This window comes from Emys orbicularis, chromosome 7, assembly GCF_028017835.1.
Source record: "Emys orbicularis isolate rEmyOrb1 chromosome 7, rEmyOrb1.hap1, whole genome shotgun sequence".
NCBI classification, from domain to species: domain Eukaryota; kingdom Metazoa; phylum Chordata; order Testudines; family Emydidae; genus Emys; species Emys orbicularis.
The window spans coordinates 31,809,195-31,830,187 of record NC_088689.1 but is presented as its reverse complement, the minus strand read 5'-3'; the positions used below and the strand labels follow the sequence as shown (position 1 = coordinate 31,830,187).

The following is a 20,993-nucleotide window of genomic DNA, read 5'->3' as shown; positions in this document are numbered from 1 at the left end:
TACAAAGTGCCTTGGCTGTTAACCAACTTCCCCTTGCCAATTCAAAAGCAAATAAATATGCAAGCATTTTTCCCTTGATGTAACTGTTAAACTGGTTATGTTGGTGTTCCTTTACTAGGCTTACCTTCTTACGTTAGCATAATTTGGCTTCTTCAGAAGCTAATAAATGCCACCGTTTAATTAAACTTTTATGTTGGTACTTCCAGTACCATATCGTAACAGAATGTGTCCTGTTACAATGTCACCTATTTTTTTTTTAAAAAAAAAGAGTAAATGCTTTAGTTTCTTTGCCCATTCTACTGTTGTTGTTTTTTAAAAGCCCCTATGATTTAAAAAAGCAAACTCTTTAATAATTTAGGCAGCCTTGCCAGTACTTCATTGCTTTCAATTCTGCATATGCTAGCTAAGCAATTTATAATCTTTCATGCCTTTCACTTACTGTAGCAAGTCTGCTTTGACCCAGATTTGGTTTATAAAAGAAGGTTTATTAAAACCAATGAAAAGCATATAGTTGTGCACTTCTGATGGACAAATGAGGAGTAGGATAATACCAGAAAGAAGGAAAACATGTTTGAGGTATATTCTTGCTGAGTCATTTTGCTAGAGCTAATCAAATTTTAACTGGATTCTTCTAAAGGGATTTTTTAAATAAACATATATTCAGGCAGATATTCATTGGTATAGAAAATTAAATATATTTTTTCTAGTTAACATCCCTCAAAATGTATTGCTGGTTGAATGTCTGATACCTTTTAGTATTTCCCCCCTTTTTTATTCTAAATTACTTCCATAAAGACTCCCTATTGGCCTCTCAGACTTGGTAAGACAACTCCCACCTGTTCATGCTCTCTGTATGTGTGTATATATATCTCCTCAATATATGTTTCACTCTATATGCATCCGAAGAAGTGGGTTGTAGCCCACGAAAGCTTATGCTCTAATAAATTTGTTAGTCTCTAAGGTGCCACAAGTACTCCTGTTATTTTTGCGGATACAGACTAACACGGCTGCTACTCTGAAACCTATAATCAAAGATGAACAAGTATCCCTATTACTACTGAATCTGTTAAAAATGAATATTGGAAAAGACCTAGTTACTAAGATAATGTTTTTAAATTATTTAGAAAGTAAAGTGGCATTGTAGATGTAACCTGACTTTTGATATGTAAAAACCAAGCATTTTTATGTTGTCTGCAGTCAGAAATGAGCTGGTGGATAACCGCTTCAGTTGCTTGCATATAGTGGTGCATTACATACATGATACAATTCCCACTTCAGCACAACTGGCTCATATTACTCAGGATTGAACTAGAATAGAGACTTAATCTTGTTAAATTATACAAAGTGGTCCATTCTGATAACTGCCAATGGGACATTACAAGAAACTCTCTGGAATTGCTGGCACTGTTAAATCCTGGAGGTAGAGGACTTCTGTACTACCAGTCTTTTAAGTGGACAGGTTTACATAAAGAGGGGCTAAAAACTGCATGTGTGGTGGTGGTATTAAGATAGTTGCTACTTTATTAATTTACAGGAATGACAACATCCGTTTAGGGCGGCCATTAATATAAAGTATTTCTCTAAACATGTAGCCTGGGCCTAACTTTCTTCTGCAAGGGGTAATGTCAATCATTTACCACCTGTTTACGTCTGTAATTATGTACACAACTATTTATCACCCATTCCCATTTTTTTTTTAAATTGGGCATACTGAGGAGCTTGGGTTGCAATCTTGTAAATATTTAGTCAATGGGGCTAGTCATGTAAATAATGTAATGTATGTGCTTAATTTCTTACAGATTAGGGCCTTATTCTTTATATAATTGTAATTATTATTATATATGTTAAAGTTAATATATTATATGCATAATCCTTCCAGAGTAGTCCTTAATCAAATTCATATAAAAGGCTCACGGGTGCCTTTTTGAATTAGAAGATTAGACCTTGCATGGGTGAATGAAAATTGCAATGCAATGGCAAATCCAAATGATGCTTACACATTTCACTTATTCTGGGGTTGTAGTGATGAGCAGGCTTATCCAAATGGCTTTTGAGCAGAATTCTTAGTTCTGTACAATCTGAAGACTTTCTGTCTAACAGTCCACTATCTAGCTGGCTGCTTAACTAAACTGAACATTACATTTCTGAAATCCTCTTATTTTAAACATAGGAATTAATTCTACTTCCTCTTCCCTGTTTTTCAACTTTTAAAATTTTATGTGACTAGAAGAAAGCTGAATGTTCAACCGGCATTCTTAAATTCACACTATAAATGATAAAGCTCTTAATGTCCTTTTATATATTCCATATTCCTAATAAAGGAGGCTGGAGGAGGAAGCAGATTAGGGAGAGAATGGGGTAGCTGCATTTGCACGAGGAAATCTAACTCAAGCCTGGCCTCTAGAGGTGATAAATGTACTGTCCACATTTATCAAGTAAACACTGTAAACTGTACGTTCTGAATACCTACATAGATAAATGATATACTTGCATCGTTTTTACTTTCACATTCTATCATTTTACTATTTTATCTTTAAAAAAGAATGTGAATGTGTGTATTTACATATATTCTAATCAGATTTTACATATGTAAATGTTTAGCGGCTGATTCTTAATTCTTATTACTTTGTGTAGGGTAAGTTAGCAATGAAGTGAAAACAAAGTTGACATCTTTCTTTCAGGTGCAAATTCGACCTTGGAACCTAAGTGACAGTGATTTTGTAATGGATGGTTCTCAGCCGTTGGACCCAAGAAAAACTATCTTTGTAGGGGGAGTTCCACGTCCCCTCCGAGCTGGTGAGTTGAAATAGAAGAAAAGTTAGGCTAGACCATACGATCAGTAACTGGTTTCGGATTCTGAGACAATGACATTCCATCTGTTTCAGAGATTTTTGAAGAATTTGTGGTTTACTTTCTAAGCATATCAGTTTCTTCTGTCCTTAACCGTAAGAATATAACTTCTGAGAACTTCTGACCTTTGAAATTAACTACTAGTTAAGACAATGAATCAATTGTTTAGTACTAGAAATTAAGTAAAACTTTAAGGCTCAAATTTTCATATTGTCCTTGAATTTGGGGGCTGTTTTATTTAAGGTGACCAATTCAGTTAAGTACTTACTTTAAGCTCCCACTGACTTAAATTGGAGTTGTGGTTTCAACCGCTCTGAAAACCAGACCAGTTCTAATGAGGTCATTTAAAAAAAAATGGGCCTAACTGCTTTTGTCTACATTTTTTTTCCAGGCCTATTATGAATTGTAGTTCATATTTGAAGAATGCCTTCGAACAGTAAAGTTAGAATTTTTCCAAAGCAAGACAACCCATTTTTTGGTATTGATATATTAATTTGCAAGCTTCTAAGATTAGTTTTAGAAATTAATTTAGAACATTTGAAAGCAATACAGCAAATCTTTTTTTTTTCCCCCTGAATCTTATGGGTTCCTTTCACATTGACAGTATCTCTTTACTGTGACCAATATCATGGTTGCTTATTTTGGACTGAATTCCTACTGCGAATTCATGAACTCACTACCTAAAGGATGACTTTTCATATTTTATTAAAGAATCTGAGAACTTACTACATTATGCTATTATTTCGCTGTCCACCTGCATGGAGTTGGAGTCTATTTTGTTTGATAAAATTACTCTAATTTGTGGTTTTTGGTTTTTTTTACATTAAAAACATAGGAATTGGCATATACAGTTATCCCTTAGTGATACTTTTGTATCAGACGAAAAGTAATGTAATTAAACACATTTCCATACTTGTGTTATGAATAACCCCCCCCCCACACACACACACACAATTTGTAGTAGTTACTAGAATTAGAACACAAATTTAGTTATTTACTTTTTGCATTTCAGCCTGGAAAATAAAAATAACTAGTCTGGTGTAATCAGGAAGGCCAAAGCACAATTGACATTGCAGCTAGCAAGGGATGTGAAGGGTAACAAGAAGGGTTTTTAAAGGTATGTTAGCAACAAGAAGGTGGTCAGGGAAAGTGTGGTACCCTTACTGAATGGAGGAGGCAACCTAGTAACAGGTGATGTGGAAAAAGCTGAAGTACTCAATGCTTTTTTTGCCTCGCCCTTCACAGACGAGGTCAGCTCCCAGACTGCTGCACTGGGCAGCACAGTATGGGGAGGAGGTGAGCAGCCCTCAGTGGTGAAATAACAAGTTAAGGACTATGTAGAAAAGCTCGACATGCACAAGTCCATGGGGTCGGATGCAATGCATCCGAGGGTGCTGAGGGAGATGGCTGATGTTATTGCAAAGCCATTGGCCTTTGAAAACTCGTAGCGATCCAGGGTGGTCCCAGATGATTGGGAAAAGGCAAATATAGTGCCCATCTTTTAAAAAGGGAAGAAGGAGAATCCGGGGAACTACAAACCAGTCAGCCTCACCTCAGTCCCCAGGAAAATCATGGAGCAGGTCCTCAAGGAATCCATTTTGAAGCACTTGGAGGAGAAGAAGGTGATCAGAAACAGTCAACATGGATTAACCAAGGGCAAGTCATGTCTGACCAACTTGATTGCCTTCTATGATGAGATAACAGGCTCTGTGGATATGGGGAAAGCGGTGGACATGATATACCTTGACTTTAGTAAAGCTTTTGATACGGTCTCCCACAGTATTCTTGCCAGCAAGTTAAAAAAGTATGGATTGGATGAATGAACTAAAAGGTGGATAGAAAGCTGGCTAGATTGTCTGGCTCAACGGGTAGTAATCAATGGCTAGATGTCTAGTTGGCAGCCGGTATCAAACAGAGTGCCCCAGGGGTCGGTCCTGGGGCTGGTTTTGTTCAACATCTTTATTAATGATCTGGATGATGGGATGGATTGCACCCTCAGCAAGTTCGCAGATGGCACTAATCTGGGGGGAGAGGTAGATACACTGGAGGGCAGGGATAGGGTCCAGAGTGAGCTAGACAAATTGGAGGATTGGGCCAAAAGAAATCTGATGAGGTTCAACAAGGACAAGTACAGAGTTCTGCACTTAGGACGGAATAATCCCATGCACTGCTACAGACTGGGGACTGACTGGCTAAGCAGCAGTTCTGCAGAAAAGGACCTGGGGATTACAGTGGACAAGAGGCTGGATATGAGTCAGCAGTGTGCCCTTGTTGCCAAGAAGGCTAACAGCATATTGGGCTGCATTAGTAGGAGCATTGCCAGTAGATCGAGGGAAGTGATTGGCACTGGTGAGGCCACATCTGGAGTATTGCGTCCAGTTTTGGGCGCCTCACTACAGAAGGCATGTGGACAAATCAGAGAGAGTCCAGTGGAGGGCAATGAAAATGATTAGGGGGCTGGGGCACATGACTTATGAGGAGAGGCTGAGGGAACTGGGCTTATTTAGCCTGCAGAAAAGAAGAGTGAGGGGGGATTTGATAGCCTTCAACTACCTGAAGGGGGGTTCCAAAGAGGATGGAGCTAGGCAGTTCTCAGTGGTGGCAGATGACACAACAAGGAGCAATGGTCTCAAGTTGCAGTGGGGGAGGTCTAGGTTGGATATTAGGAAAAACTATTTCACTAGGAGGGTGGTGAAGCACAGGAATGGGTTACCTAGGGAGGTGATGGAATCTCCATCCTTAGAGGTTTTTAAGGCCCGGCTTGATAAAGCCCTGGCTGGGATGATTTAGTTGGGGTTGGTCCTGCTTTGAGCAGGATATTGGACTAGACCTCCTGAGGTCTCTTCCAACTCTGATCTTCTGTGATTCTAGTTTCACTTTCAAGGTTCTCGTGCACTAGCACAACACAGCAATGCTTGAATTGGCATAGCCAACTCAGGCAGGCAGAGTAACCTTTAGTGCCCCTACGTGGAGCTATAGAGCTGGTTTTGTGAAGGCTTGTTCTTCATTCAGCCACAAAAGATCACTTCCGCCTCCCAAGTTCTACTAAGAACCTAGATTTGCTCAATGCTGACCCTAAACCTCAGTCACCCTGTTTGTCTGTCCCTTTTCCATCGTTCCCTAACCAGCCTGTTCTGTACGGCCTCTTCCCCATCCCAGTCAACCTGTCCTAACTAGTAGATATTTTATATATTATAAAATAAAATAGCTATGTCCTATCTTAAGAGTGGGAAAGAGCAGCAACTGATTGCAAAAGGGGTCTGAATCAAGTGAGTCTGTAGAGGGTGCCAGAGGTACCAGAACCATCCCTGTATGTAAGAAATATTAAGTGGAATGTTTCATATCTATACAAAATCAATGTATATTTTTAAAAAATACACTCTTATAATTAGTTTTAGTGGGGATTTTTAATGTTTAAAAAAACGTAAGTTTGAGGACCAATTAGATAGTGTCCCTTTAAAGTTTTTCAGTTTATTATTTACTATTATTATATTTGTATTCTTATAGTGCCTGGAAGCCCTAGTCCTGGACCAGGACCCCATTGTGTTAGGTACTGTACAAACAAATATAGCCCCTGACAGCAAAATACTTTATAGAGACTGTTAAATCACACTGGGCCCAAAAAATAGGTCTGGTTAAATAAAATATATAATATTCTAAAGGGTTGCTCAAAACTTACTGTTAATATTGTACAAGTTTTAATGAATTGTTTGGATTTAAAATATTGCCCTACGATGTTTTCAAACTTGAACACTGCTGCAGTGAGTTAATGCATGAGAATCTGAACATGGAACTGGCTAGAAAATCTCTACAAACAAACTTAAATTCACAAGTCTATTTTTTCCCAAGCGGAGCTGAAAGTTAACGTTTGTACATAAATTAGGAAATTGGTTTTAAATAATAAAATTTTTAATCTGACAACGTCCTTTTTACAAACTCACTAAATCATAAACTCTAAACTAGTTTCAACTTGATATTTATTATAAGGACCCAGTTCTGAAAGCTGTACACATTAATCATATTAAGTTTAGTGGGGGTGATTGCATGCTAAATATTCAAACCATCGAGTTTTTAAAATTTGCTCTAACCGGTGACACTGTAGTATATTGCCATGCAAATATTGATGTGAATATATGCAGGCACCAATACTCATGAAATTATCACAAGTATTGTGATCTTATGAACAGCAAGAGGAGGCTCAGAAATTCATCTTCAACCACCTGCAGCTTCTGCTTTGGCTACTTCTGCTTGGTCTAATTTTGGTTGTTGGGTTTAGTGTGCAGGTGCTGGGTGGTGTTGGTGGCCTGCAATATACAGGAGGTCAGACTAGATGATGTGGTGGCCCCTTCCCTTCTGGCCTTAAATTCTATGACTGTGACCCAGATCCTCATTAACTGAGATAGGAGGGCAGAGAGGACCCTGGCAGGCAGCCCCCTTCTTGCTCCCAGCACAGCAGCTTTCCCTGGAGACTGGGAGGAAGCTGGAGGGCACTGCTGGACCCTGCTGTAGGATGGGGCTGGGAAAAGAGCTTGAGGGGATTATTGGAACTTGCTGGAAAAGTGGCATTTTGTGGTTGCGGTGCTGGAGCCTGCCAAGTGCGTGAAATAGAGGTGCTTATGTTTGTTGTGGGGGTTATGAGGATTAAGGACAATCCAGAATATGCAGCATTTTGCCCGTACTGGGGTGTCATGGTTTGGAACCCGCCAGGAGGGGCTGCAGGACTGAATTGTTAGGAAAAGAATGCTTCCATCCCAGCTACTTAGCCTACTGTTGCTTGGGGAATTGATATTCCTACAGCAAAAGAAAAACCCTCTTCATCGCTGTAGGCTGCATTTATACTACAGGGTTATGCCAGCATAGCTATGGCGCTATAGCTATGCTGTTATAAGTTCCCATAGCATAGAGGGTCCTCAGTCTATAGAACGTTATTGCGAGTCACCAAATGGCATTATTGGAAATGGTATTTTGATCTGAATGTGTAGAAGTTAACTCTCAAAGAAATGTTTGTCAGTTGTAATGTAGCACTTTCTTGAAGTTGAACATTATCACTAGTAAAATAGGTTCTTTGCCTGAATTTATCTGTCTAGAAACTAAGACTTTCTTGAAACTCCTCCTTAGGCATAGAGTTGAAGTCTTTGGGTATGTCTACACTACGGGATTACTCCGAATTTACAGAATTTGATTTTGGGTAACCGATTGTATAAAGAGTGCATGCGGCCACACTAAGCACATTAATTCGGCAGTGTGCGTCCATGTACCGAGGCTAGCGTTGACTTCCGGAGCGTTGCAGCACTGTGGGTAGCTATCCCATAGCTATCCCATAGTTCCTGCAGTCTCCCCCGCCCATTGGAATTCTGGGTTGAGATCCCAATGCCTGATGGGGCAGAAACCATTGTCGTGAGAGGTTCTGGGTACATCCTTCCCCTCCCTCCGTGAAAGCAATGGCAGACAAACATTTCACGCCTTTTTTCCTGGGTGAACTGTGCAGACGCCATACCACGGCAAGCATGGAGCCCGCTCAGCTCAAGACAGCAGTCATGAACATTGTAAACACCTTGTGCATTATCGTGCAGTTTATGCTGAACCAGGACCTGAAAAACCAGGCGAGGAGGAGGCGGCTATGGCAGCGCAGCAACGAGAGTGATGAGGACATGGACACAGAATTCTCTCAAACTGTGGGCCCCGGCGCTTTGGAGATCATGTTGTTAATGGGGCAGGTTCTAGCCGTGGAACGCCGATTCTGGGCCCGGGAAACAAGCACAGACTGGTGGGACCGCATAGTGTTGCAGGTGTGGGACGATTCCCAGTGGCTGCGAAACTTTCGCATGCGTAAGGGCACTTTCATGGAACTTTGTGACTTGCTTTCCCCTGCCCTGAAGCGCCAGAATACCAAGATGAGAGCAGCCCTCACAGTTGAGAAGCGAGTGGCGATAGCCCTGTGGACGCTTGCAACGCCAGACAGCTACCGGTCAGTCGGTAATCAATTTGGAGTGGGCAAATCTACTGTGGGGGCTGCTGTGATACAAGTAGCCAAAAGCAATCGCTGAGCTGTTGCTACCAAAGGTAGTGACTCTGGGAAATGTGCAGATCATAATAGATGGTTTTGCTGCAATGGGATTCCCTAACTGTGGTGGGGCGATAGATGGAACCCATATCCCTATCTTGGCACCGTAGCACCAGGGCAGCCAGTACATAAACTGCAAGGGGTACTTTTCAATGGTGCTGCAAGCACTGGTGGATCACAAGGGACGTTTCACCAACATCAACGTGGGCTGGCCGGGAAGGGTTCATGACGCTCGCGTCTTCAGGAACACTAATCTGTTTAAACGGCTGCAGCAAGGGATTTACTTCCCAGACCAGAAAATAACTGTTGGGGATGTTGAAATGCCTATAGTTATCCTTGGGGATCCAGCCTACCCCTTAATGCCATGGCTCATGAAGCCATACGCAGGCAGCCTGGACAGTAGTCAGGAGCTGTTCAACTACAGGCTGAGCAAGTGCAGAATGGTGGTAGAATATGCCTTTGGACGTTTAAAGGGTCGCTGGCACACATTACTGACTCGCTCAGATCTCAGCGAAACCAATATTCCCATTGTTATTGCTGCTTGCTGTGTGCTCCACAATCTCTGTGAGAGTAAGGGGGAGACCTTTATGGTGGGGTGGGAGGTTGAGGCAAATCGCCTGGCTGCTGATTACAAGCAGCCAGACACCAGGGCGATTAGAAGAGCACACCAGGAAGCGCTGCGCATCAGAGAAGCTTTGAAAACAAGTTTCATGACTGGCCAGGCTACGGTGTGAAACTTCTGTTTGTTTCTCCTTGATGAAAACCCGCCCCTTTGATTGACTCATTCCCTGTAAGTAACCCACCCTCCCCCCTTCGATCACAGCTTGCTTTCAAAGGAAATAGTCACTATCGTTTAAAAATCATGTATTCTTTATTAATTGATTATAAACATGGGGAGAGAACTGACAAGGTAGCCCGGGTGGGGTTTGGGAGAGGATAGGAGGGAAGGAAAAGGCCACTAAAAAAGTTCAAAATAATGACAGCCTTTTGCTTGGGCTGTCGACTGGGGTGGAGTGGCAGGGTGCATGGAGCCTCCCCCACCCCGTGTTCTTACACGTCTGGGTGAGGAGGCTATGGAACTTGGGGAGGGGGGAGGGCAGTTATACAGGGGCCGCAGCGGAACTCTGTGATCCTGCTGCCGTTCCTGAAGCTCCACCAGACGCCGGAGCATGGCCGTTTGCTCACGCAGCAGCCCCAGCATTGCATCCTACCTCCTGATCTTCCTGCCACCACCTCTCATCTCGAGCGTCTCTCCTCTCCTCACGTTGGTCCCTTCTGTCCTCACGTTGATCCCCCTGTCCTCACGTTCACTGGCATCTTTCCTGTACTTTGATACCGAGTCCTTCCACTCATTCAGATGAGCTCTTTCATCGCGGGTCGATTCCACGATTTCAGAGAACATTTCGTCTCGCGTCTGTTTTTTTTTTTTGCCGCCTTATCTGAGAGAGCCTTCGGGACGGAGGAGGGAGGCTTGAAAAATTTGCAGCTGCGGGAGGGAGGGAAAAAAGGGAGAGAAGTATTTTAAGATACATTTTACAGAACAATGCTTATACTCTTTCACGGTGAACAACACTATTCACATTACATAGCACATGTGATTTCAGTACAAGGTCGCATTTTGCATCTTAATATTGAGTGCCTGCGGCTTTGGTGTTAGAGATCACAGACGCAGGTCCGGGCAACAGAATTCGGCTTGCATGCGGCCATGGTAAGCCATTGTCCTTCGGCTTCTGCAACCTTCCTAAAAGCAGCGCCCTTCTTTCCTACATACCAAGCAAAGCCCATTGAGTGCTATGGTTTTCCTGTTAACGTGCAGCAGCAGAAACCAAACTAACCGCCCCCATCCAATTCTCTGGGATGATCGCTTTATCCCTCCCCCCACCGCATGGCTGGTATCAGGGAAGATCCCTGCTAGCCAAACACGAAAAGCTCAGCGCCAATGCCCCCTCCCCCCCCCCCCCCCCGGCTTGGCTAACTGCAGGGAAGGATTTCTTTTCAGCCACAGGCAAACAGCCCAGTAGGAACGGCCACCTCTGTCCCCTTAATTAAATTCCCGTATTTCAACCAGGTTACCATGAACGATATCACTCTCCTGAGGATAACACAGCGAGATAAAGAACGGATGTTGCTTGAATGCCAGCAAACACCAGGACCATACACTGCCAGGCTTTGTCATGCAATGATACCAGATTATTTGCTACTAGCATGGCATGGTCAAGTGTCCTACCATGGCATGGTCAAGTGTCCTACCATGGAGGACAGAATAATGCTGCACTGCCCAGAAACCTTCTGCAAAGGCTTTTGGAGTACCTCCAGGAGAGCTTCATGGAGATGTCCCTGGAGGATTTCCGCTCCATCCCCAGACATGTTAACAGACTTTTCCAGTAGCTGTACTGACCGCGAATGCATCCCAAGTCCTCAGGGCAAATTAATCATTAAAAAACGCTTGCTTTTAAACCATGTTTTATATTTACAAAGGTACACTCACCAGAGGTCCCTTCCATGGCTTCATGGTCTGGGATAATGCCTTGGGAGGGTTGGAAGGGTACTTCAGTCAGGCTGAGAAAAAGATCCTGGCTGTTGGGGAGAACGGAGTGCTGTGTGCTCTCCGCAAGCTCGTCGTCGTCCTCCTCCTCATCTTCCCCGTCCGCAGAATCCTCAGGCATGACTGAGATTACCCCCTTCTCAGAATCCACGGTCAGAGGTGGGGTAGTGGTGGTGGCCCCCCCTAGAATTGCATGCAGCTCAGCGTAGAAGCAGCATGTCTGCGGCTCTGCCCTGGACCTTCCGTTTGCTGCTTTGGTTTTCTGGTAGGCTTGTCTGAACTCCTTAACTTTCATGCGGCACTGATATGAGTCCCTATTGTGGCCTCTCTCCATCCTTGGAGATTTTTTCAAATGTTTTGGCATTTCGTCTTTTGGAACGTAGTTCTGCTAGCACGGAATCCTCTCCCCATATAGCGATCAGATCCAGTACCTCCCATACGGTCCATGCTGGTGCTCTTTTTCAATTCTCGGACTGCATGGTTATCTGTGCTGATGAGCTCTGTGTGGTCACCTGTGCTGTCCACGCTGGGCAAACAGGAAATTAAATTCAAAAGTTCGCGGGGCTTTTCCTGTCTACCTGGCCAGTGCATCCGAGTTCAGATTGCTGTCCAGAGCGGTCACAATGGTGCACTGTGGGATAGCTCCCGGAGGCCAATACCGTCGAATTGTGGCCACACTAACCCTAATTCGAAATGGCAATGTCGATTTCAGCGCTACTCCCCTCGTCAGGGAGGAGTACAGAAATCAATTTTAAGAGCCCTTTATGTCGAAGTAAATGGCTTTGTTGTGTGGATGGGTGCAGGGTTAATTCAGTTTAACGCTGCTAAATTCGACCTAAACTCGTAGTGTAGACCAGGCCTTTGAATCATGCTCTGAGGACTTCAGTAACTCAGCCAGAGGTTATGGGTATATTACAGGAATGAGTGGGTGAGGGTCTGTGGCCTGCGATGTGCAGGGGATCAGATTAGATTATCACAATGGTCCCCTCTGGCTTTAAAATCTATGAAGATTTTACATGGTGCCAATATACTAGTCTACTTTTGGTGGCTTACCATCATTGCGCTAGAGTACCCTTGAGAAGGAGAGATGTTTTTTCTGTTTTGTAAAATATGGGCTATATGTCAAAAAAAAAAATACACTGTTTTAGATCATTTTAAATTCCAGTTTTTCTAGATGACCTATGTAACCTGGATTAGCTTCTAAGCTGTCAAGTTAAGAGGTTATCATAAGACAAGATAAAGACTTAAAAGAACTCTATGCTTCTGCTGCTAGATTTACAAAAAAAACCCTTAAGAAATTACTGCTTTGGGGGAATCTGAAAGGCACCATCATCTGGAGAATCTAAATGTTTTCTCCTAATTTAAAATTAAAAATGTATAAGTATCCCTAATGACACACCATGCATGTTTCCATTCCATTCTTTATACATTCTCATTCCGTGCTTTCCTTTTCAGTCATTTTTCCTGTCTTCTCTTTCTAAAGCAAAGTCTTAATTATACCAAAGCCTAAGAAGTTAAGCATGTTTTCCCCACTGATGTTTTTCTGTTACAACTGTAGTACTAGGATTATATTTCTGCAAATATTGGGACAAGAAAAATGAATTTTGGAAAATCGGATGTCTGGGGAAAATTTTAGCGACTTTTCCAACAGAAGCTTAAGGTATACTATTGTACAGTATCAATATGGCATACGTGGATTGTAATCCTAAAGCATTCATCTCAACCAGTAATAAAAGAATATAGCAAGAGAAGTAGTAAGATACTCAAACCCCTCTTCTCTCTGGTACAGGATTTATTGCTTTAAGTATATTTAGAAGTCCCTGCTTTGCCAGATTCTTCTAAATGATTGTTACAGGATATCTCTGGAGATACAACAAGAGAGAGTAGCTACGAAAGTGTGGTCAATATAGGAGATGACAGGTCTGTAAAACCAGATGTCTAAATATGTTCGCAGTATAGAAACACTATTTTGCTTGGGTAACTAAATTTGGATTATCTTTGTCTTCAAAGCCAAAGATAGTTAAGCTTCCCTTTACCACTACAACATATCATAAATTCAGTACATGTGGTGTGACAAGGCAACTAAATGACATAATGAACCTGATGCAATACATCATATTTAATTTTTTAAAGAGAAACCAATTAGATTGCCATTAATTAACCCCTCTCCCCCTGTTTGAAAATGCTCCGACTTAAGGGATTTTTGTGACGCTGGTGTAGAATAAGTTTGTGAATATGTATGGTATATAGGGAATAGAAGATAGTGGGCTATGACTTGAGAAATATGATCATGCTCTAAAAATGACGTGTCATAATTTGAATGGCAGAAAGAAATGGAACTAGGAGCTTAGTGGGTGGGGTTATTCTTGGAGTTACTGTTTTGGGTGTTTCATTATGCTATATATTGGTTTCTTCAGTTCCTGAGCAGCTGTCCTCTGAGAATCATTATATTCCAAAATTTTATTGTGGTAGTTTTCTTGTTTAGAATAGATATTTGCCATTTCTGTTTGTCATTCATTTGTGGGGAGTTTTATTAATTTAAAAAAAAAACTAAATAACTTGGGTGGTGGTACTAGAATATGACAGTTTGGAAAAGTTCTGACAAGATCCAATGCCTTCTAAAAATCCCTCCTCTTTGGGGGGAGGGGAAGAGGGTATTGTGGGGTGTGTGTATATGTGTGTGTGTAAAAGCAATACTGTATGTCCATGCAATAACATAAAAGACATAGCATTCAATACATTCCATAAATATGTATATATAACTTACATAATGTATATGTTATATAAACATAACTCATTCACAAGCGAGAGTACATTGTGGCAGGTAAGGCTGCAACAGTTTCCATTGCAACCCTTGTCCTCGTGTGCTTTTCTGAATAATTAATCTTTTGGGATCAAATTTTCCATATTTCTACCCAAAGATGAATTTTCTGCTGAAAGTTTGAAGGGTGGGGGGAGGGGATGTTTAGTTGTTTCAGTTGAAAGACTGAAAAAATACTTTCCTCACTGGAAAAGAAAACAAACATATTCTTTAAGAATCTAACCCAAAACCCACTTAAGTCTGGAAAAAATATAGGAGTATTTCCATTGACTTCAGTGAATCAGGCCCTAATTTAGCTAGAGCAGAAATGGTCAATGTGTGAAATGTGGCACAGTCTTAGCCCTTAATTAAAGCGTGATTTCCCAAGTCTGGGGAGTGTGGAAATTAGATTTCATTTAACAAAATTAATAACTTCTGAACTTTACATACTGACATGTGGAATGAAAAGTTGTAAAGTGCCCAGTTCAGGACAGATGCACTTATTTGACTGTGCATATAGCCAAGTGTACCCAGATAGTTAGAGCATGTAATATGTGCAAGAACAACTCCAACAGTTTCAAAAAAACCCCAAGGAAATAAATGCATCTCTGAGACCAAGTGGTTAAAATAACAAGTCAGGAAATGCAAAATCTGAGGTTCTACAGACAACACTCATTTGTCTCCATTATGCACATATGGTGTATTTTTATTTCTATTATTCTCATTAATATATAGCTTAGTATATTACTATTTTTGTCAGTAAACATATACCATCAATATACATGATGCAGTAGGGCTGAGTTAATCACTGTTGGGGAGGGGGGGGAGTGGGAGAAATCTACATTTTCTGACAGTATGATTTTATAACTGTTTAACCTCGACATTGCACTAATGCACTTTTTGGAATCAAATGTAATATGTAACTGATAAAACACTCTACTTGGGGTATGTAACAGAATCCCAGGAAAGCTTTTCCTTTGCATCCTCACCAGTTTATCTTTGCACTTTCAGTATATTTCAGATGGGTACTGGGATTCTTTGACCAATCCAACTTTCAGGTCCCTTTTCTATTTTCCTAAAGTACTGGAATTAGGGTAAATAGTCTATTTTTAAAGCTGCAGGCCATGCATAAAACCTTTAGTAATATTGAATCTACAACATTTAATAATTGTTTTCTCACAGTTGAACTGGCAATGATTATGGACCGTTTATATGGAGGTGTCTGCTATGCTGGCATTGATACGGACCCAGAATTGAAGTACCCAAAAGGTGCTGGCAGAGTGGCTTTCTCCAATCAGCAGAGCTATATTGCTGCTATTAGTGCTCGCTTTGTCCAGCTCCAACATAATGACATTGATAAACGGGTAAGTAAAACAACACCGAATGGAATGGTTGCTGTTGATATTGTACAGGAGCTAAAAAAATCTTTTATTTTTTTAAATTGTGTGGGAGGATATTGTAGGCTGTATTCTTGTCTCATATTTGGTAATTCTTTAAAAGCTTACTTGAGGAGCCAAAGCACGATGAAGATGATAGGCCTAAATATCTAGTTTAAGAAACTTCCATGTCAAAAGTGGGAAATAGTTGGTGATACATTTTGGTTTGTTTTTGTTGTTTTGTTTACCTTTTTGAAGGTGAAGCCTGGTAGAATTTCTCTTCAGATGGATGTTCTTTTTTCTTGGTCAGTGGCTGGGATAGAGCTTGTGGCTTCTCTGGTGTTAGTAGTGAGCCGGGAAATACTGTTAAATCCCCAAAATATGACTGGGTCAGGGATTTCCAAAAGTCAAGAGAGAGACCCATGGTCATAGGTGTCACTGAGCTCAAAAGTGTCTTGAGGCTTACTTACCTGTTAGCAAAGCACTATGAGATCTTTGAAAGGAAGTGATAGAAATGCAAATTGTTGTTGTTACATTCATATGAAATACTAAGTCACAAATGACAGGGAAAAGCCATATAGTGAATTAGTAAGTTTCTTTTTTGTTGCTGTCGTCCAAGTTCAGACTTACATGAAATTATTACTTATTTCCCAGGAGACAAATAATTTTTCTGGACCTTAGACTTCATGTCCGATACAGAGTGTTAGTTTTGAGAAGCAAAACTTTACTTCTGAAATTCCTTATTTAAATGGAGCAATTTCTTTGTATCATCTCAAGACATCTGAGGACAGATTTTCAGAAACTAAACTGTGTGTGTAACTATGCAGCATTACTGCAGCTGCATATGCAAAAGGCCTGGTAGGTATAGCTATGGCTACTGAAACTTTATGTGCAATCATGGTGTGTGCAAATTAGGCACATGTTTTTGAGGACCTAGAACATTCATAATAATTTAACAAAATACAATGTATGCTGCTGATACATATAATCATCAAAGATAGGGTGGGTTGTTTTTCTTTTTAGTCTGAGTTGGTTCACACATTGAGGTGGCAAGCTGATGTGTGTGCATATTTAGCAAACTAAAATCACCTGTCCCCATCTTTTCTCAAAACTTGAACTGAACCTTTGTTGAGGTTAGGGAAGGGGAGGAGGGAAAAAATCACTGATATTTTTTTCTGTGTGCCTCTACATTTCCTGGTTTCAGCCACGACAAGTGGTAGACATGCCAATTTAGACCATTTCTATAGTATTTCTAACTAGGGAATACAGGAAATCTTACCAGAAAGACTTTTATGGCAAGAGTCAGACCAAAGTGGTTCAGATCAGATTTTAAACTTCTGATTTGTAACCAAGTTTTGGAATCCTTTGAGATTTTCCCATCGCTAATTAATAACACCCATTTAAAACACATTATTATTATTTATTTATTTATTTTATTTTAAATTAAAGATACAGGTGCCAAATGGGGCCAGCTCACAGCAGTTCCACAAGCCAATACTTCTCCCTGTTGGCTGCTCCAGAATCTGAGCTTCTATTTAAATACTGCCTCTACCTTGCATAATTGTGAAAATACTGTTCAGTTTGCCTTTTTTTTTTTTTTTTTTTTTTTTTTGATCGTTAACCAAATGCAGTTATATCCCTAATTCTGCAGATAGCCTGAAATAATAGTGCTTAAGAGAAGGTGCAGACTGCCCCTGTTCACAACCTTTAAATGTTAGCTCTAAAACCTAGTGATATTATTCAAATTCCTTAATTATTATTGCATAACTCGCACATCATAATTAAAATTATTATACTACTGACCAAAGCATGCAGGGAAGGAGAGATATTATCATATGAAGATTTGAACAACTTACTATGGGTGGCATATCATTCTGGTAATGAGTGGGCAGATGTGGATGGAGTTTGGGAGATTACCTCAATTTTTTTGTCTATTTTGACCTCTGATCAGAGAGGCACCAAGAACAATAAAAGAAAAACAAAGTGCATAGAGTATTGTTTTACACAAAGTTCCTAACACTAGCAGTAGTGAGTTTGACATGTAGGATGGCACTCTATACCAACTTGTTACAGGAAGTACTACTAGTACAATCTAACTTCTCAACAACAACAAAAGTTATAGCTATTCCAGATAGTAGTGCAATGTAATTCACTAAGATAACTTTACTTTAAAGAATAAAATTAATGTTTAGAAGGTGAACAAGATAAATCAGAGTAAAATTTACGCTTCTTTGAATTACCAAGTCGCCTTTGCATAACTTTGTCTCCTGTTTAACTTAAAGTAAAATATTCAAGAAATATTAAATATTCATACCGGAAAGCTGACATATTTAAGCATATGCAGTATTATTTTTCCTGATTCGTAAAGATGTCTGAGAATGACAACTATGCAGCTAGAACAAAATTATTTATAAGAAAAAACATACGTATCTTGTACTTATTTAGCTCTATTTAATATATTTAGAACTATTCAAAAAAATCCTACTTTCTAAATGACACTGTAGAGGCGTATGCCATCAAAAAATAGAGAAGAAATTGTTACCTCTAATTTCCCCTGATTTCCTATTAAATTAGTCGTGAATTCAGCCCTAGCGTGCATGGCTGATTTATTAAGGTTTGCAAACAGGACTCAGAGGACATTCCTGGGAGATCAGTCACATTATCAAAATAATTTATTACTAATAGTTGTTAATAACTGTAGTGCCTAGGAGCCCTAGTCATGGACCAAGGCTTCATTGTGCTAGGTGCTGTGCAAACAGGACAAAAAGATTGTAACCTCTTTGGGGAGGGACTGTCGAAGGGCCTGTCTACACTAACATTCACACACTGGGGCAGGGGTCGGCAACATTCGGCACGCGGCTCGTCAGGGTAAGCACCCTAGCGGGCCGGGCCAGTTTATTTACCTGCTGATGTGGCAGGTTCAGCCGATCGCGGCCCCCACTGGCCGCGGTTCGCCGTCCCGGGCCAATGGGGGCGGCGGGAAGCTGCGCGGGCGAGGGATGTGCTGGCCGCAGCTTCCCGCCACCCCCATTGGCCCGGGACGGCGAACTGCGGCCAGTGGGGGCCGCGATCGGCCGAACCTGCTGCGTCAGCAGGTAAATAAACTGGCCTGGCCCGGCCCGCTAGGGTGCTTACCCTGGCGAGCCGCGTGCCAAACGTTGCCAACCCCTGCACTGGGGTGTGAATCTATCCAGCACTAGCGTGCTACATGCAAAATGTCTCTTTGGACCTTGCTGAGGTGCATTAACCGTTTTAGTGCGCTTTGATCTTTGAAACTGTGCTAGATCAAAGCACACTAACAAACTGTTAATGCACCTCAGCAAGGTCCACACAGACAGTATGCAGCAGACTAGTCCAGGGTAGATTCAGATCCTTAGCTTGCCACGAACTAAGTGTTCACATAGACAAGCGCTAAGTAGAAGACGAGACAACAGATGGATACAGGCAGACAGGGCAGTCTTTCCGTCACCCTTGTTCTTAACATTAAATCTCTTGTTTCTTCTTTCAAAGAAATTTGAGACTACAGAAACTTTTACATGATTGAAGTTTGATTTCATTTCCATATTTGTTATAAGTATGTATGTTTATGGTACCGTTTGTCCCAGAAGAGAACAAATGCTCTGGCTTTCACTTACAGCATTTGGGCATGTACTCATAAAATATAAACAGAATATTTGCATCTGCTGATGCAATTTAGTAATTTCACATCAATATAGAGGCTGTAGGGGTGTCACTGTTTGAATGTGTACATGCATCAGAATTTAGGTCTGCATTTCTCTCTGGTTATTTCTGAGACATGTACATAGTGGCCTAATGGGAAAGATATTCTTTTTTTTTTTTTTTCCTAGTAATTTCTTAAATGATGAACCTGCATAACTTCAGCAAACAAATATATTAAACAGTCAAAAACATACATTTTCTACCCCTTTCTCTCCCCTTGACTGTGCCTATTGTAACCCAGCAATCCTCACCATGACTTTGTTCCTTATCGCCCATCTTCGATCACCCCAGTGGTTTACACCCATCCATCCGAAAAAACAAAACCAACCCATAACTTACTATATGTTTGACAAAAATAAGCTTCCTGTTAATGTAATAGAGCCATCTAGGTGTGTACAGACATACTTGAGTAACCATATGAATGTATTACTGTAATACTTGTCCTCCCTTTTCCCTCATTTATATTACATGTTAAACTCTCTTGTGCCTTTATAACTGAATTATAACCTCTTAATGACAGGGACCTTTGTGTTTTTATTTGTTCTTTCAAATGCCTAGCAGATTTCTGCCCAATGTATACATAAATTATACCGAAGATATATGGGTAGTATTATCCCAAAACAATGTTATCAGAATTGATTCAAACAAAACTCGTTCTAACTTAACCTCGAACTCCAGTCTACATCAGGGATGGAACTGATTAGAAATGAAGAAAAGGCTTGCATGTTTATTCCAACACAGTTGCCTTATTTTTCTTTTTGGTAAGGTAGATGAATTTAGTTGAAAATGCTTAGTCATACGGTGAAACTTATCTAACCACAAAAAATGAGAACCTATACATCCACAAGAGCTGTGTTTCTTTTTTTAATGCATCTGACAGGAGTCTTGACTTCTTGAATATGTGAATCTATAGGAGTTTACAAAATGAGTACACGGTGTAGAAAATCCTACTGTGTAATTGCCAGAGCATAGTAATCCACCACAAAAATACCTATGCTGTCTTTTGTTCATATTTGATACTCAAATCAAGGTGATTACCTTCTCAGTGAGAAGCAGTTGAAGCCTGGGTTTATTTTCTAGGGTTACAGAAAGCTACTTAATAAACTGTGAAGCTTATGATAAGATCCTAAGTCTAAGTGAAGTCTAAATAAGTAGGTGAACCTCAAAAGTTGAAATTGACTCTCACAAATAAATGGGTTTTGTGATTTTTATGTATTGGGTTTTTAAATACTTGTCAAAGTACTAATTCCTGCTTTGTTTGGCGTCTATACTCTACACTTAATTTTTTTTTTTTTTATTCCTGACTTCAGAATGTGTTGCTCTTGAACTGCAATATGTTTAATTGAACAAGCAATTGTAGACTTTTCGGCAGATATAAGGTATTAAACACTAGTGCTATAATAATTTTAAGTGTATACTATACAGTAGAATCTCAGAGTTATGAACACCTCAGGAATGGAGGTTGTTCGTAACTCTGAACAAAACGTTATGGTTGTTCTTTCAAAAGTTTACAACTGAACATTTACTTAATACAGCTTTGAAATTTTACGATGCAGCAGAAAAATGCAGCTTTCCCTTTACTTTTTACTAGTTTAACACAGTACTGTACTGTATTTGCCTGTGTGTGTGTGTGTGTGT

At 40.6% G+C, this 20,993-nt stretch overlaps 1 protein-coding gene across 5 annotated transcripts in view; it reads left to right on the top strand.

Moving 5' to 3' along the window:
* Positions 1-20,993, top strand: part of CPEB3 (cytoplasmic polyadenylation element binding protein 3) — a 166,804-nt gene that overhangs the window by 140,677 nt on the left and 5,134 nt on the right. For all 5 annotated transcript variants that reach the window (XM_065407238.1, XM_065407242.1, XM_065407241.1 and 2 more), the window contains 2 exons: positions 2,682-2,796; positions 15,442-15,623. In XM_065407238.1, coding sequence (XP_065263310.1) covers positions 2,682-2,796; positions 15,442-15,623 — 297 coding nt within the window. The remainder of the gene's footprint in view (positions 1-2,681; positions 2,797-15,441; positions 15,624-20,993) is intronic.